Consider the following 17,623-nt stretch of genomic DNA (forward strand, 5'->3'; position numbering starts at 1 on the left):
TTTGGATAGAAGTAGGTTTTTTTGTTTTCTGCTTTATAACCAGCAGGGGGAGAACACAGAACAAGGCATTTGTGGAACTGCACGGATACTCTTAGGTAAGGCTTCCCACACCACTGCCTACGATGCCTATCAGTAAAGGTCTTATTTCTTCGTGCTACTCCCTTGTAAATGTGCCACCTCTCGTTATTAGGTGGCACGGGACAAAGACTGTCTTCCTATTTGTACTCGCAAAGTAGCTTCTGCGGGGCTCCACGGTAAATCAACAAACAAAAAGGGTTACTCAGAGGGGAGATGACAAGAAAAGGGATTTCTATTGATATTTTTCAGCTTTTGTAAGATTGATTATACAACAGTAAAACTACACATTGAACAGCGGCTCCATAAAATACTTTGCTTCCTTGTAGTTTAGCAATTTAACAGGTTGCTGGGAGTAGAGAAAAAGAGAAAACATCTAAAAACCTTGTCAAACAGTACCGTGACACTTATTCCCAAGCCGTTATCTTTTTTGGCTAGTTCAACCTCAAAGATATCTCCAGGTTTAAGAAGTGTTGCAGTAATCTTTTTAGAATTTGTTTTGCTTGCTGTATTTGCTGAAGAAGATTCCTTTACAAAAAAGAAAAAGCAACAGAAAAGAAAAAAAGAAAAGGATTTTCTGTTAGAAGTTTATAGTTAAGACCCTAAAGGGTGTGTTTGAGTTAGATGCAACCAAAAGGAGTCCATATGGGAGAGTACTAATTAGTAAGAAAGATTCATAAGATTCATTACTTTAACTCTTCCACTGCTGCAGCTGAACAGGTTTAGCCCAGGAATATGCTTGGCCTTCAGTGACCAAGTCTTTACAGTCCAGTGCACCTGGTCATGAAACAAAGAATCCATAATACTGAAAACCCAGAGTCTGTTGGATTCATTTGCTGGAGCTGCAAGAATTTCAGTGAATGATCTCCATCAGCTGAAAGGAGGGATCACTACGAGTTAGGAATGAATTTGCAGTGCTTTGCACAGTGTACTTTTGGAAAGGTGAAGCAGCAAGCTGGCTCTGCTCAGAGCATGACCGACTGCGAAATTCACCTGACAAGTGTAGTTTTACAGGTATTAGATTAATCCCAGAAGACATGAAAAGGCAAAGAAATTTATCTGTAGAGATGGTCATTAGATTATGACCACCTTGGACAAGCATACAGACTTGAACGCAGATTTTTTACAGAATCAACATGAGCACTACACATAGCATCCCCGGGCAGAACCTGCCTGTAGTAAGACATGTCCATGTCATGAGGTTCTTAAGCTGGAAGCATCTCATTCAGGACTCGTTTCATGCAGCCCTTTGAAGTTCTTTGAAACTACAGGCATGGTTTTTCTCCATTTACTTTTGGGCAAAATGATCAATTTAGGAGAAAAACATAGAGCATGACTTGATTCTTGTGAGCAGATTATTGCCATTTCACATGGCCATTTCAATTCTTTTGTAGTTCAAAGCTGTATGTTTTCCTCATTTCAAGGACCAGAAGCACTAGGTTTTGAAAACTTGTACCAAACAGTAGTACTCAGTGCATTTGCAATTCAAAGGATAAGGTGCTGGCTAGGCTGATCTTCCCTCCCTCCCTCCCACCCCCTTCATCTTATTCACACTGACAGCCAGCTATTTCACTATCAGTGTAATACTGATGGGAAATGTTCATATGAAATACACTATGCCTTTTTAGCTGCCTGTTGCTCCTGACTGCTGGAATATGTTGCTTCATCCATGTCAGAATCCCCTCGGTCAGAATATTCCACAGATTCCACCACCCCAGGCCTTTTAGTTTTTGCTCGGGTACTGTCAGACGAGGATCTTCTCTTCTCATTGGCTTTAGAAAGCCCAGACAGGGAATCACTGTAATGCTGAGGATCCTGCTGGGCTCTACCACTTGCACGTTTGCCAAAGAAGCCAGCTGTCTGGCTCTGAGACAGGCTGGCACTCTCAGTCCTGGAGTCCTGGGAGCTCATGCTTCCGTCCCGCTTGCCTCCCGACAGGCCAGACAAACTCCCTGAGACGGGCCTCTGGTGACCCCGTGACCGGCTGTGCTCTTCTGAAGAGGACTCTGCCTCATTGTCCTGCACTGATGATGGCCTCCTTAAATAACCTCTTGTCCCATTAGTGAGGTGCGCAGGGTTAGACGATGCTGCAAACCAGGAGACAAGACAGTCAACAGTAAATGCTAACACCTTATCTGCTGTAGGACAAATTCGTCAGCTCTTTAAACCACCGCATAAGGATTATCAGTTCGAATCATGCAGAACACTTTCCAGATAAGGTGCAACCAGCACGTCCTCACTGAAGTTTCCTGTAACACACTTAGTTCATTCTCAGAACACAGTTTCAAGCAGATATTAGCTGGGATTGCTTACAGAAGTGACTAAAGTTCAGTGCGGTGTTTTAAGGCTAACTCAGTTGTGATAAATGCTTCACAGGAAACAAAGCAAGTGCTTTACAAAAGGCGTTAGAGAAGGCAGAGCACTCAAACTCAAAGAACACATCTTTAACAGTAACGTAAGGAATATTTCTCTCCATACCTTTGGATAGCTTGTCCTTGGGCTGAGAGATGACAAGCGTCACATCTTCAGGCGCATTCTCTAAAATTTCTAATGCTGCATGGTGGCTGACACCCTCCAGACTCGTGCTATTCACAGATATTAGTCGGTGTCCTGCACAAAAAGGTTTGTTCAGAAAACAACAATACAGCATTTACATTTTCAACCTTCAGTGAGGATATGTGAAAGTGTAAGTCCGAAAATCTCTGCACAATGTACAGATTAAAAATTACTGATGCTAGAAAAAGGAACCCTAATAATTAAAAAAAAGAAGATTATAAATATTTCTTCTTCTTAAACCTGCCAAGCTTCTCCATATTACAATATTTTTCCTGACTTTTGTCACCCACTTCTACCTTCTCTTCTGACTTACAAAAAGAAAATACAAAAGGAAAAATCAAGAAGTGAAATAAACAATGTACAGTTCAGTCTACGGCACAGACTAAAACAAACACATTTACTAAACAAAATGAAAATCCTCTTTGTGTTATAGCAGCCTTAGGCATTACCTGTGCCGGGATTAGGTTTACTTTTTAAAAAACCAAAGTATGGGTATGGAGGTTTGAAAATTGAAATTTCAAAGCATCTGTCAAGAGATAACAGCAAATAATACCTTTTCTTTGTAGGTAATTTTAATCTTCTATTCCTTCAAACTTTGATTTTTTTTACTTTAATTCAAACAAAAACTTTTATTTTCATAGTGTTTAACAAAGAAGTATCACCAGTTTTCAAAAGTTATCAAGAAGGTAACTAAAGGTTGGTATTTGTAAGTGACACCCACAGCCATAGATGAAAACGGCACTAAGAAAATGTTCATTCTTTCCTTTCATGTATACACCTCTCCTTATTTACACTATTCACCTGGTTTTAGAGATCCTTCCAAATCAGCTGGCCCTCCAGGAATAACTGAATGAATAAAAATTCCCAGATCAAGTTTCCCCGTCTTCTCTCCACCAATTATTTGAAAGCCTATTAAAAAGAGAGCCAAAGTACGCGAATATGTCAGTCATCAGTCTTTAACTTAACGCAGTACACAACTCTATTTCAAATCAGACAAAAATTTAGTTGGTCTAATAAATGTAAAGTAAAAGAAAACTAAACATCTTAAAGAAATCCACCTGAAAGTAAATGGTAAATGAAGATTTAAGGCACAGAAGTGATTTGAAGAGTTTGTTTTGATCAAGTTTTATTGTATTCTTATTTTTTTTATGCAAATCAGGCTTTGTCTAGCTGCCTTCTGCAAATCTCCAGCAAAGGCTAAAGATGACGACAGTGACAACAGAAACACACACACAAACATATGATATTATACGTAAATTCACTGACCAGATGAAATGTATTTTCGCTTACAGAAAAAAATTGTTTTTCTCTGTTGTTAGATGTTTCACTTAAATGTCTGACTTTGGCTTTAAGAACACAGTTTTACAAACCCAATTTTCTGTATTAAAAATGTAAAATACTTGTCTTTGCATCTGAGGCTTCCAGTCTATTTCTGCAAATTCTACCAGGTATATCTGGGAAGGATGACCATGATTAAAAATAATAGTAATAATAAAAATTGAACAAGTCAGTACTTCTTTACTCAAGTTGAACCAGCAAAGTAACATGGATTGTGTGTGGAATAAAAAAAGGGTGCATGTGAATTTCTTTCATCTTTGGTTAAGGCTAAGATACCGTGTAGGGTCAACGATAAATATTTTGATCTTGTAGGCTTTTCTCCCTATTTAGATTTAGACAATAGTTCTATTCTGAGTGACACAACAATTTCCTAAAGGACATTTCAAAGAGCCTCCCTACAGTGGAACTGATAGCAAATTATTCATTACTCATACAAGGAAAAATTGTGTGGGTTTATGAAAAAAAGTTAGCAGTAGAAAAAAGGAATGGAATCCAAATATCTTGTCTTCCAGGTTCTTTTTAACCTCAAATTAATGTTCCATACAGTGATATTTTGAGACTAAGAACAAAAATGTACTTAGTGCATATTGGCTTCAGAATGTTTTTTGTCTTTAAAGCCTCAAAGCTGTTGCAGCTGTGTGGTGTACACACAGACACAAACTTTGTATCTAAACACAGAGAAAAACTTTAAAGGACCCAACTTTAGGATGATCGTTTCTCACTGTAAATACTATCTTCAATTTATAAATGGAAAAAACTAAGAGACAGCCTTGTTTAACATCACTCCATGATTCAGTAGCAGATGCTAGCAAGAAAACCTGGGCTTCAACATCCTAAATCAACATCTCAGAAATCCAGCTGCTATCCATACTGGTTTCTTCAGATCTACAATAAATACTTAAAATAACAGGAAAATCTATTTTACTTTTGGCTTCTATGAACAAACAAGACTTAATAATTTTAAGGCAACTTACCTAAACCCAATTTTTCATCCTTTTTCAAGTTCACCAAAGTGATCTCTCTTTCTGGTGAGGAAACTCTGCTCTGCGCTGTTTGCAGAGCGTCAACTGAAAAGCCAACATTTCATGATCAGACACTAACTGAATGCATTCATGATGTTTTAGGTTTGCCCTTAAGTTCTATTCCCTAAATAAGACTACTTCTCTGAGCAGTGGGTCCAAGTTTAGTCTTCCCAAGCCATATCCAAATTTTAAAATCCTTGTAACTCACTTCATCCTCAGCAATTAAAATCTTGCATTCCTCCCAAGAAAAGAACTTACTGAGCAGAGCCTCTTGGAGTATCAACAAGATTAAGTCCTACAGTTTTCCAACTTACTGGGCTCTGTTCAGGCAAGTATTTAGACCTGTGCTTATGTGCCTTGCTCAGGGAGGAAGGACTTAAGCACATTGTTAAAAGGGAAACTGAGGCTTACAGTGCTCTCCCAGATCAGGGCTACTAAGATCAACCAGTTCCCCCCACTCCGCACAGTCATTTTCTGCACCCATAAGCCAAGCCAGTTTATTCCAAAACAAGCAATAGTAATGCAATGTTAAAGAACATCAAAAGCCTTATCTAAGCAACCAAGAATGTTTATACAAACAATTCTCTGCTTGGCAAATATATTAACAATTGCATCAGTGACATAACAGTTATGTGATATTGCATCAAATACACCAGGCTTGAACACAATCTACTGCTAGTAGCACTGGCCACAAACAAGGGGCTCTGCGGTGCCAGCTTTTGAGCGCGCAAGCGTGCATCACAAAACCATGCAATTCCAACACAGTGGTTGCTAGCTAAAGATACATATTTAAACTGACAACAGAAAAGATTATATGAAGTTACTAAAAGGTTACTCAGTGAATTCTCTTAATGATGATCCTTCCTTTATAGAACAACCAACGTCAGAAACATCTATAAAAATGCATCTTGTTTAAATTTATTTCCTCATCTGCCACTCTGAAGGCTCCCGATTCTGCTCCTTCCAAAATCCGAGTATCCTTAAAACAGAACTATGTTACTCTTGAGAGCTCCCAACAGGCTGAAGTAGACCCAGGCGCTTTAGAGACAGACGCAGACCAATTTGGAAAAAATCTCCCTCTCCAGCACTTCAAAAAAATCCCCAAATTCTCTCAAAGTCTGAAATCATGAATTTGCTACCTAGAAGAGGTATCACTTGCTTGGTCAGCCAAATACCACCAGACAGAGATAAAGAACAATTTTGTTCATATGATTAACACGCTCAACTGCTATCTACTGCTTTGGAAGAGCCTGGAGTCACAAACACACCTCCTATTCAAGCTGTACTTGTATCATGGTAACTGTCGTGCTCAAGCACTTTATCGCCCACAGATTACTGTCTGGTTGTCTGAGCACCCTTCTTAGAGAATGGCTTTCCTTCAAATCTGTGCGCTGAGCTGATCTCGCGAGTGCTCAGCAACGTTCCCAGCCGCGTGGCTGGGGAGCCAGAGACAAGCCGTTGGCAGCAGCACCATTTGCCGACTCTGGAACGCAGGGACAGAGGTTTGCCATAAGCGGAACGGGCACTTCCACTTCCAGAACAGCAGAAACCTATTGAGCTTTCCACGCTCGTAGTAGCAGAAAATACTGGTGCAAGAGAATATGGCAACAGACTGCCCCATCTGGAAAAGGGATTTTATCCTCAGAAAAACAAAACCAAAAAAACCCTAAAGAGTAATAAAGCTAATCAAAAAATGATCATCTGGGGCTCTACAGGATCATTAGTCACACAATAAGGGAAAAGAGCTTTGAAGAGCATGGCATTTTAGGTAACAGCATCTTTGAAGTGTCAAACTAAACAGATTGCTTTCATAGTCAAAAAGGGTTACACACAGATGTAAAAATCTCCCCCAAAAAGCAATCCACAATGAGCGGATTCTGTGTTTAGAAAAAGGTTCTGTCCTACAATTAGGAGAGGTATCTGATTTAAGAATAGCTAAGAAATAGACAGGATGGGTGGAAGCACTGTTTTAAGTAAAAACTAAAAGTAACCGAAGTACTTAAATAGATAGGTTATTGATCAACTTACCACTGTCTTTCAATGGCATTGATGATGGAAGATTTCCAGAACTACTCATGCTCACGCCTGGGATGTGAATGCAAATATTAGACATTGTTAGCAACATTTCTAACTTGTTTCTATTTAAATGAAAGGTACCAAGAAGTGTTTCAGGCTTTACACAGAGTGTACATGAGCTAACTCTTGATACAATGTTACTTATTTATTAAAAAAATAAGTAAATATCAAAGTAATTTTGCTTCAGCAAATCCTAATTATTCATGATCTTTGATCAGAGTTCCAAGTTTAGATGGATGCTAGCTCATGCAAAAGGCAAAGAATTAAAGAAAGGGTAAAGGTATGGCTTTTATGACCACTATTAACTTCAGGTAAAATTAATGGAGTTTTAAGAAACCACATAAATCAAATACTAACATGATTTAATGAATATGCCTGACTTAATAAACCAACACGAGAGGAATCATTGTAAGATTTTGCACAGTAATAAGTAAGTTTGTACAGTAACAAGAAACTTGCATTAAGTATCTCCATTCAAATTGGTTTGCATAAAGGACCATATTTTCTTCAGAATGATCAATGACAAGAAATTATGGCTGTACTTTAAAGAGGATGAAATACTTAATGTACTAAATTATGGAAATAAATGGGGTAAATTACTTCAAGCTTCTTAGCAAAGCAGACATGGACTTCTCAAACCTTGATGTACACCTCTAAACCCTACAGTTTCAGCTGATAAGCCTCATCTAGTAAGGAAAGCGTGTACCTCAGTGCTGCCCGGAGATTCAGCAGGACTGACCAAAGCATAGCTAAAAGCCCTACCAGAATTGCTGCCTAGGAGATTATGGGTAAGCGTATAAAACCACTAACTGTGAACCTAAAAGCATAGGATAAATGGCTACAACCAGCCATACAGAAACTGCATTCTTCATCTCATTCTTCACTGGCTTATGCCCTTGGTGCTGAAAAAGCGTGGTCCTCGAGTCAGCCCCAGGTTCACATGTTGTGGAGGCTGGGGGAAGTCGCAGCAGGTGTTTGCATGTCGCTGTTTGTAGTGACTCCTTTAAACCAACTTCTTGCACTTAATCTTTCTGACGTTCCATAATTACTCAATATTATGATTTTAAGCACACAAAAAAGCAAACTAAGGTTCCAAACATTTCAGTCATCTAAGATTTCTATTACTAGAACAGGGAATCTCCTATATAACCAGAGAATGAAGGCATATAAACATTAAAAATTAACATACAATAATCCAACATGTTAGTTTAAGTGTATTTAGCTACTCTGGAGAGTGTTTTTTTCTTCTGTTTCTTTGTTTTTTTTCTTACTACCTACTAAGACTATCTGTGTGCCAGCTACAAAAACTGAGTATGATCTGTTTCAGTGCATTACAGAAGTCTTCTTGTGAAAGACCTAATGCACTGCAAAACTCATACCTAATTTATTATATCCAGGTAAGAGCAAACCAAAGAGAATTGTGCCAGTCCTGCTCCGAGGAAGCAGACAACAGCCAGTTTATGCCAAACTGAGTCCGCTTCCAAAATCACCCACCCCTCCCCACCCCCTCCACGAGAACATCGACAAGTTCATGTCAAACAGAACATGAAGATGGGCAAATGACTAAAAAATTCTTACAATAAAATGGCACCTCTAAGTGACAAAATGGAAGATGTTTTCTGGAGCAGCTTTTACTGTGTAAAGTACTGATACTTCGCACACCTGTGTACTGACTGCTTTTTTGCTTTAGGAGGAGGATTTTTTGATTCTTTGAAGCAATTTTTCAGTAACTATAAGCAATTTGCTTGGATTATTTTAGCATGTGATACTTTGTTTCCTTCATTAAGTCAAAATATTACCATCAGTTAGGTGCTGTATCAAAGTGTTATATCAGAAGCAGTTTTTGAGGTTAGTAAACACAGTGTTTTTTGCATGCTGACCTACAACATAGGCTTGACCGGTGTCTTCAAGGGATGAGGAGTCTGATTCATTTTTCTTTCGTTCAGGGCTTCTACTTAAACCTGCATGAGATTTTGAACTTAAAGGGGAGAAGGAGAGAAGGGAAGCCAGACAGAGGGAAGAAGAAGATGGGAGAGGGAAGGGAAGGATCAATGTAATAAAATAATGGTATGAATTACAAATAAAAACTGATGCAAAATATACATCGACTGTACACAAAGATACTTCAGAGTGGTCAGAGAGACCCTTACTTGTTCAGTTTTAATGCTCCTGCTGCTGATCCAGTGTCAAATTTTGGCATTTGCTGAAAGACTCTTCCCATTATGTCCTCTATTTTGGGGGAGGAGGAGTCCAAAGCAGTGATAATATTTTTCCGTGGAGGGTAAACTGAGATGTGGCTCTGACTCAGATCATGAAACGACTTGCTCATGACCCTGGGTCTTTCCTCCCATGAGCTCTTCTCGTTCTTTTCCTTTGAAGAGCCAGGAAGCGGTTGGAAGAGCGAGAGCTCGGAGCAGGACAGCCTCTTCAGAATCTCTGCTTGGACTGACAGAGGTCGGACAGCAAGTCGGTTCAGGGTACTGCTGGCCAGGCTACCTGTGCTGATTGCTCGTCCCATGTTAAAGCCTTTGACGGACTCAGCATGAAGGTTTAGGCTCCTAAATGAAGCTCTTTCTGCAGAATTTTTTTTAAAACAAAAACCAAACAGATTTAAGTTATACAGCAGTGCTAATGTGACATCCTTATATAAAGCATGTATTTTAAATAACCGGCTCACACAGTGCATATTTTACCTTAGTCATAATGCTCAAGAGTATGTACCGCCATCAGAATACAGTTTGCTCAGGAAGCAAAGTCTGAGTTTAATGACAGTACACTAACCAGACCATATGCTACATTTAAGTCCATAAATGCAGAACAGCAGAACATTTATCCCATTATGAGTATAAAGATTCCTATTCCCTGCTAAACTGCTACGCCTTACAGACAGACACACCACCCCTTTCTGCAAAGCAAATCATATCCTTGTTCCCACTCAAGCTGAAGAGACCTGGAAGACTGTTCTTCCTTAAAGCTACTCTTACAATTCTTCTCTAGAATTTCTCAAACAAATAGGGCTCCCACACTTCTACACTATTAAATCCTACCAAACTTCCATCCAACCATTTCTTAGCTTTTTCTCCACGAGACACTAACACTTATAATACAGCTGCAAAGTCCTGTGGGCTGAGCAGCGTCTCTACCTGGTACAAGAGCATCTGCTCACTCAGGTTTGTGGCACTTGGGGACTTCCTCTGCCACAAACATCCTAAATGTTTTAGCACAGAACTGAGCAGGAAGTGCGGACTGGGCTCTGCCAGACTTTTTGACTCCTGAACTAGCAACCCCTTAAGTAGCAGAGAAAAACAGGTTTTGGACTGTAATTAAATTACTCTGTCAGCTGAGCCGTGGGAACTGTCTGGGTGAAGGTTCTTAGCTGAAAGCAAATGCAAGATAACAAAACTTAGCCTAACCCTCTCTTATTGAGAGCAAAGCTGAGCTGTGCTCATTTCTATTAGCCTAACTGCCTCCTAAGGCTAGCAGTTAAGTTCCTGTGGCTTGGCTTTCACACAGAAACTTGATAAGCTGCGGCAACTTGTTTGCTGGTTAGAGTCTTTAAGGGAAATCAGGCCATCTGAACCCTTCATAAACTTTAAAGTTTTGGAGTCAAATCACAGGGAAGACTGAGGAAAAGCAATCCTTAACTTTCTATATATTTCTGATTGAAGGTTAACTGGTGTTGTTTTAAACTCCACACACAGACGGGAAATAAGCTGTTTTAGGAAAGCCTGGCTGCAACTCAGAAAGATAATGCCTAATGAAAAGTAGCATTTTCCTTCAGCATTGCTAAACACACAATTATTCATCATTAAAAACTGTGCTTGGCAACTGCAGTCACGGCACTGTCATTTGAAAAGACGCTGCTTCCTCCACGATCTTGGGCAGGAAGCAACTGCAACAGTAACTCAAGCTTTTTCTGTGCTAGGCTTACAGACAGAGAAGATTTAGTTTGGAAGGCATTTCTGATATTTTTACAGGTGAATTAGTATACAACTACTATTTTCTTGTACACATCAAATACCTGCTGCAGCCATAAGCACTGGACAGACTAGATAAGCTGCATAAGAATAGTTATGCTGGATGAGACCAGAGATCCACAACTCTCTGTTTCCCAGCTGTGGCAGAAGCTAGCAGTGATGCTTGCTCTTGTTGCGTTCCCTTCTTAGGGAAGGGTACCTTGCTAAAATATCTTTAGAGCTCCACACTTGACGTCTTACGTACCCCCTGTCAACACAAGACAGGATTTTCCCAAGGATTTCAGGTGAATGCTTTCCCATCCCTACATATGTAGCATATTAACATTCTCTCCATATTTGTCCAACTCCTTAACTGAAAATTCTCATACGCTCAGAAGTCTTCCCTCTTAAGACTGACTTAATCCTCAGTTCATCTTTGCGCTCTTCTATATGCCCTTTTAGGAACACAAACATCCACCTTGAAACTCACTGGTCCTTTCTGTTCAGTGCATTGCCATAGAAGTTGTACGTAAAAGAAATAATTATCTCTCAAGTTATAGCTAATCTCCTTTATGTACCATAAAATTTTGTTAGTATCTTTTTCTTTTTTTTCCCTGAACTGTTTTTCTTTGTGTCTCATCTTCTTCTATTCATGCAGAAAGGATGTTATTCAAGAGCCATTTTCCTTTTCTTTTTCCAAATCCAATGCTTTCTATTAGATGTACATATGTTAAAATGGTTTTCCCCAGGTCACTGAAATCAACCTGCAGCAAGTCAAAGACATGCCACAGTACATCACAGGGCCTAAAAAAGTGTTCTCCTTTAAGTATCCATCTTCTGTTTCTATGTTTCAAGCAAAAAAACAAATTCATTCACTGTAGTTATGCATGTCGTGCCTTCTCCCTTTTCTCAAAGTATTTTATCCATTCATTGCTTGAAATGAAGGTCTGTTAGACCCTGAAATACCACATTTTTTAAAAATCAGGCATTTGAATCTTCCAAAATCTGCTAATCCCCTACCCCACTAAACACAGTACATACACACGCTTGTGCTCATTGTGCTCTTAAAAAAAAACAACAACAAAAAACACCCCAAAACAAAAAAAACCTAAATCCCAATCCTTAAATAAGCCTTCAAAAGGTTCACGTCCTGTGGTAGTCAGCCTTGAGTTAATAATATTGTCATCTGCCCTTTTCTTTACTGTTTTGCTGAGTTCTTCCAACCACCAGTTCCTACTGATACTTTAAGAACTTGGGAACAAAAATAAAATTTGGATGCTTCTACAAGCCAAAAACGTTTCCCAAATACTGCCTGGCATTTCACTCCCGTAACAGAAGGAAAGCAGTAATTGCCATTGACATACTATTTTGATTATCTGCTTCATCATTGGTTTGTCCCATCTGTGTTGCAGTAATTTCAATGTTTTAAGATACGATTCTATTACTACATATATTCAAGAAAGAAGTATGGCTAATCAATTTAAATTAGTAAAATTGTAACAAAAACAAACCTTTCCTTTGCATTGTTTTTACTTTTAGTGATCAAACATAAGGGAATTACCCAAAATATTACTTTATTTACTTCTACTTTCAAATGATTGCTGAACTCTGAGATCTCTGAATTCAAAGAAAATTGCAGTGCACAGAAACAAACTCTTATTTTCCAGACTCCCACAGCGCAACACATACTTTGTATGTAACAGTAACCAAATTTGCTTGGACAAGAAAGCCTTCTATGCACTGCTTTGCTTTGCTTTTCAGGATAAACTGACACTAAATTAGAATACAGTATGAACACCCTGAGTCACTCGGTCCTATTTCTTTGTGCTAAGTTTGTTGGGCCTGATGGAATAGAAAGGCTGCATAGCTGTCACAGGCTGCTCTCTCTCTCTTTCTCTCTCTTTTCTTTTTTTTTAAAATATATAATTAGAGATCACAAGCTCCACAGTGATGGGGTCAGACTCTAATCCCAGCTGCGCTAGTGGAAATCTGGATTAACAGCAACTGGAATACAGACAGATAAAAACATGGAACAAAGAGAGAATGAGCAGGCAGGCTGACCAAAATAGCACTTTCAGGTCTGCACTGAAGGTCAGCCAGGCAAGCAGGAAAGAAATCAGCACAGAGGCTTTGCTCAATCACTGCACTCTTGAGATAATATTATCTACCTAAAAGAACTCCATTATATTTTATATTGTGCACACAAACTAGTTGGCAATTCCTATCCAAAGAAAAACAGCTAGCCTCAATTTTGTTTATTAGTATGGTCCATCAAAATTTTTAAGTAGAATAAAGATAGTTACACCCACAGCTCAGATATGCAGCCTATTTGCCCTAGCCTGATTGCTCCATTTTATCTGTAACTCCAAATTATCAAATTAATTCATTCCACATCAATCAACAGGTAAAGTCATATTAGGGAATAATTTTCAAGGCTTCTTCTGAAAAAAATCAAAAACAAATTATAAAAATACATACTGATTGCCACTGAAAAGCAAACATAACAGTCCTTACCAATGTCCTGAGTGTCTTGATTGCTCTGCCTGGTTCTCATCTGTAGCTGGAATTTATGCTGGGAAGAGCAGAGGTGCAGAAGATATTGACAAGTCTTACTAGTGTCGGTCTGAAACGCGTGCTTGATACCATCTGATGTGTTCTGCAAAGTAATTTTCTTCTTCTACATGGAAAAAAAAAAAGGCAAAGACAATGATTTCTTTTAGCCTACAAAGAATTTGGCATTTTCTTGTGCACAACGACTGCAGCATTCAAAATTTCCGGAACTAAAATGCATTCACGGGAGAGATTTCTGTTTAATATATCAGCTCAAAGTAATTTGAGATTTATAAAGTACCACTTTAAAAGTACTTCTGGGCTAGCTGAGATGGCACTATTTAATTATCATTTAAATAGTCTCTGTTACAGGTTCCTGCTGAATAACGACAGCTAGTCCTATTACATTTTGGAGGATGGGGATTTCTAAAACCTCCCAGGAAATTACAGTTCCTAAAATCCAAGCAAAAATGAAGCAGGCTCTAGCTTTCTAGCAAGTTGTCAGACAGACTGAAAAGTATCATTTTCAATACCTGTATGAAGGCAGGCATTTGAATTTCAGGACCTGGTTAAATACTGACACATGACCACCGGCTTCAGGCATACCCGTTAAGTTGGCTGGCACCGTCCAGATCAAATGTCAGCCCCTGTCATCCAGTATCATTTAGCTTAACTACTCTTGAAAGTATCACGACCGAGAAGCAACATAGGTGCATCTCCTCACTACGCAGAGTACTGGCATCTGCCAAGTAGCCAGTCCTCTACGCGTCAGGACTCCCCCCGTCTCTCTGTCACTATCCATGTCCCATATGCCCGGTGTGGGTACAGTGCCCTGAAATGCAGAAAGTGTACAGAACTTCTCCTCGTGCTCAGAGTAGGCTCTGACCTGTCTCTGTAAGAGCTCTTTCCTGTTCACTCCAGTACAGATTTGTCAAAGTTCATTGCAATACGCAGGTGCTAAAATCTTTTCTGAGGCTGAAAATTCAGCAGCATAGAGTCTATGCTAACAAAAAAGTCTTAAAAACATCAAAATTTCCAATATTATCCCATAACACAATACAAACTCATCCGCAGAAGACGCAGTCACAGGTTATGCTCAAAAACATCACCTTAATTTGCACAAGTAATGAACACAAAGAAACTGTCTAGAGATAGATATAGGCTCGTTCACATAGACAGAGGGAAAGAGACAGACTGACTTACGCTAAAAGATATTTTCTTTGTCTCTCTCCATGGGAAGCGTAGTACAGGTGTGCGGACCCCATTGTGAACTTCAAAAACAACAACTCCTTTGGAACACACTCCCAGGAGGATGCCAGTTTGGGATTTCTTCTCAGGCAACACATGATGAAAATGAATTCCGTATTCTGTGAGCCTCTGACACATCTGTACATATCAATGCAACGAAACTTCTAAGAGAGTCTGAAGCTAAGGTTATTACAAGTCCTAACAATATATATGGAATTTAGAAAAAAGACTGCTCTTTGCCTAGTAGTTCCATTTATGTAGGTTACAGACACCATGACAACAGAGACATCAGCTGGAAGTGTTCTAGATAGTTATAAGTCTTGGTAATATCTCTTGACCTGTCCAACTCCAGAGCAAATTAATCAAGCATTTATTAAAGCAAACAACAAAACTATGAATAATGAAGACCGATAAGCAAATCATAAACTTTCCACAAACCAAGTGTTAGCAATGAAGTGTTACCAGTCAGATGTATTTGTCATTAACACATTCCTTAAACACAGAATTAGATCAACACTTTAATTCTGTGATCGCTTTAAGCTACCACAACTGCCAAAAGAAGCAGTTTCACCCACTTTGCACTCCCAGTTATTCGTTCTTGCTGCTGTCTCTTCAGGACTGGCACAAGGGTTTGATGCAATGAATCAAATGAGGGAATCTAATTGCTCTCCCCCTGCAACCCCCAGCAAGGTTAGGTTTAACCAGGATCGAGTCTCCCAGTCTTGTTCAGGGTGACTCCTTTATGGTTACAAGGACAATCCTGCCAAATGAGTGAGAGCCTTGGAATGGGAACAGGCAGCTGAGACTGACACTTTCACTTCAGTCTCAGTGTGGCTGGGGAACTACAATGTAATAGTTATCTAGTGTCTCAGTGGCAAACCCTCACCCAGGAGTTCATTTTCAGCCATTGTATCAAGGCAGAACTTCATCATTATCTCATGGGAAACAGCAGCAAAACCCATAATTACATTTCATAGTGTGTCCTTTTAGAATAATCCAAATACGTATATGATTATAGTTTCCCTATCATCTTACCTGGTATCTACAAAAGAAAGTCTGCTTGATAATATTTCCAGCTTGCTTCATACCAAGTATCCCAAACAGCATAAGCAGCATTAACTCTAACAGAATTTTTCATTATTTAAATTCTTTGTTCACAACAGAAAGAACAAAGCACTTAGGGAATGAAGGGCGTACTGGATCATAATCAAAGCTTCCTTCAGAATGAAGGCAAAGACCAATGGCTGCTTGCAACTGGTGTATTTGAGCTAAAGCAGAAAAACAACTCACAGCAAAAAAAAAAAAGGCCTTCCTCCCCATCTATTATGATTTCTTTTCTCTTTTAATGATGCATCTTTTGAGAACATCTTTTCAGCTTTCTTCCTTTCCAGTGTTTTTCAGAACGTTAGCTGTTTTCCTCTGTTTTCACTTGAGGCCAAAGTATTTCTATGCACCCATACTCTCATGAGGAATTTCATACAGTGGCAGACTAAGGACGTGAACCACTACCACTTACCTTCAAAAATTCCAACTCTGTCTCTTTTTCAGAAGCACCAACATAACTGCTATGCAATTTGGGCAGCTCTTCTTTGATGTAGGACAGATCTAGTTTCTCCATCACTCTTGCTGGTAGATAGTGCTCTAGTCTGAAATAGGACATGCCGTGTACCTGCAACATGAAACATTTTTGTGGCAGCATCTCCATATACTAGTACAAGAGCATGACTGAAGCATAAAGATAAATTTTAAACAGAATTATACATCCCAACATTCAAAACTAAGTAAGCGAAGGGATTCAGAATTTCAACTCCGAACCAGAGCTGAATTTCATGTATGTCTTTCTATTCAAGCCTAAATCTACTTCTGCTAAATAAAGAGGGTTCAGTACCCAGATCTTCAAATAGATTCTGCAACAGCCCTATTTCTATTCTCTCTCTGTTGGACTGTAAGAAAACTACAATTGCCAACAGTGCATCGGCTGAGCTTCCAAACCACGGCAGAACTGTCAAGCACGCATGGCAACTCAGAGTCCATTCAGTAATTGAGCAGCAAGAACAGAGTTTCTCGGAGGTGAAATTTAGGTCGTACCTCTGCCTGGTAATCTCCATACTCAGCTTGGAGGGCTAGGGATGCTAATAATAAGGCTGTCTCATCGTCACAGTGCATCCTGTCTTCCAGGATGTCCTTCCGCAACTGCAGATAATACTGGTGACAGGTCAGAGTATGTCTGGGGGGAAAAAAAAAAAAAAATAATAATAGCACCTTTGGTACCTGCCCTTTTAGGAAATTTACAGTGTTTGATTAACATCCAACTTCTGTCCATAAATTTAGGGCTTAAGAGGTTAAGAAAATGGTCATACACTCACTGTATAAGACTGACATCATCCACAAAAAACTTTATGCGAAAGAACAGAATGAAGTTGACAGGGGGCTTGTTCTTTTTCTTCGATTCTTCTTTCCATCCTTCTGGAGCTACTTTACTCAGCTTTATGTCAGGATCAACGAAGAAAAATTCATTGTCTGCCATGAAGCGAAAGGGAAGCACATAGATAAAAAAAAACATCAAAACCCACCTATTTCCTCCAGCTAGAGGATAAAGGCTGGATTTCCAATTCTCTGATTTAGTTTTGAGCAGCAAGGTTTTCTGACGGCTAACAAYGGCTTATTAGCAGAAAGGCTATTAATGGGAACACTGAATAACAGCAGAAGTGCGGGTCAGAGCAATACACCTTGCAAAGGCAACGAGCATCAGGGAAGAAAACTCAGCAACAAAAGGGAAGAGGCTGCCCAGGCTGAGCTGCT

At 39.3% G+C, this 17,623-nt stretch overlaps 1 protein-coding gene across 1 annotated transcript in view; it reads right to left on the reverse strand.

Annotated features, from left to right (window-relative positions):
* PTPN13 (protein tyrosine phosphatase, non-receptor type 13) overlaps positions 1-17,623 on the reverse strand; it is a 99,350-nt gene that overhangs the window by 24,140 nt on the left and 57,587 nt on the right. The window contains exons 12-24 of the mRNA XM_026068462.1: positions 17,188-17,341; positions 16,910-17,048; positions 16,338-16,490; positions 14,777-14,959; positions 13,538-13,700; positions 9,218-9,641; positions 8,948-9,045; positions 7,020-7,076; positions 4,944-5,036; positions 3,433-3,540; positions 2,554-2,685; positions 1,696-2,162; positions 460-603 (exon numbers count right to left, since the gene is read on the reverse strand). Coding sequence (XP_025924247.1) covers positions 460-603; positions 1,696-2,162; positions 2,554-2,685; positions 3,433-3,540; positions 4,944-5,036; positions 7,020-7,076; positions 8,948-9,045; positions 9,218-9,641; positions 13,538-13,700; positions 14,777-14,959; positions 16,338-16,490; positions 16,910-17,048; positions 17,188-17,341 — 2,315 coding nt within the window. The remainder of the gene's footprint in view (positions 1-459; positions 604-1,695; positions 2,163-2,553; positions 2,686-3,432; positions 3,541-4,943; positions 5,037-7,019; positions 7,077-8,947; positions 9,046-9,217; positions 9,642-13,537; positions 13,701-14,776; positions 14,960-16,337; positions 16,491-16,909; positions 17,049-17,187; positions 17,342-17,623) is intronic.

Source organism: Apteryx rowi, unplaced genomic scaffold, assembly GCF_003343035.1.
Source record: "Apteryx rowi isolate R43461 unplaced genomic scaffold, aptRow1 scaffold_270, whole genome shotgun sequence".
Classification (NCBI taxonomy): Eukaryota; Metazoa; Chordata; class Aves; order Apterygiformes; family Apterygidae; genus Apteryx; species Apteryx rowi.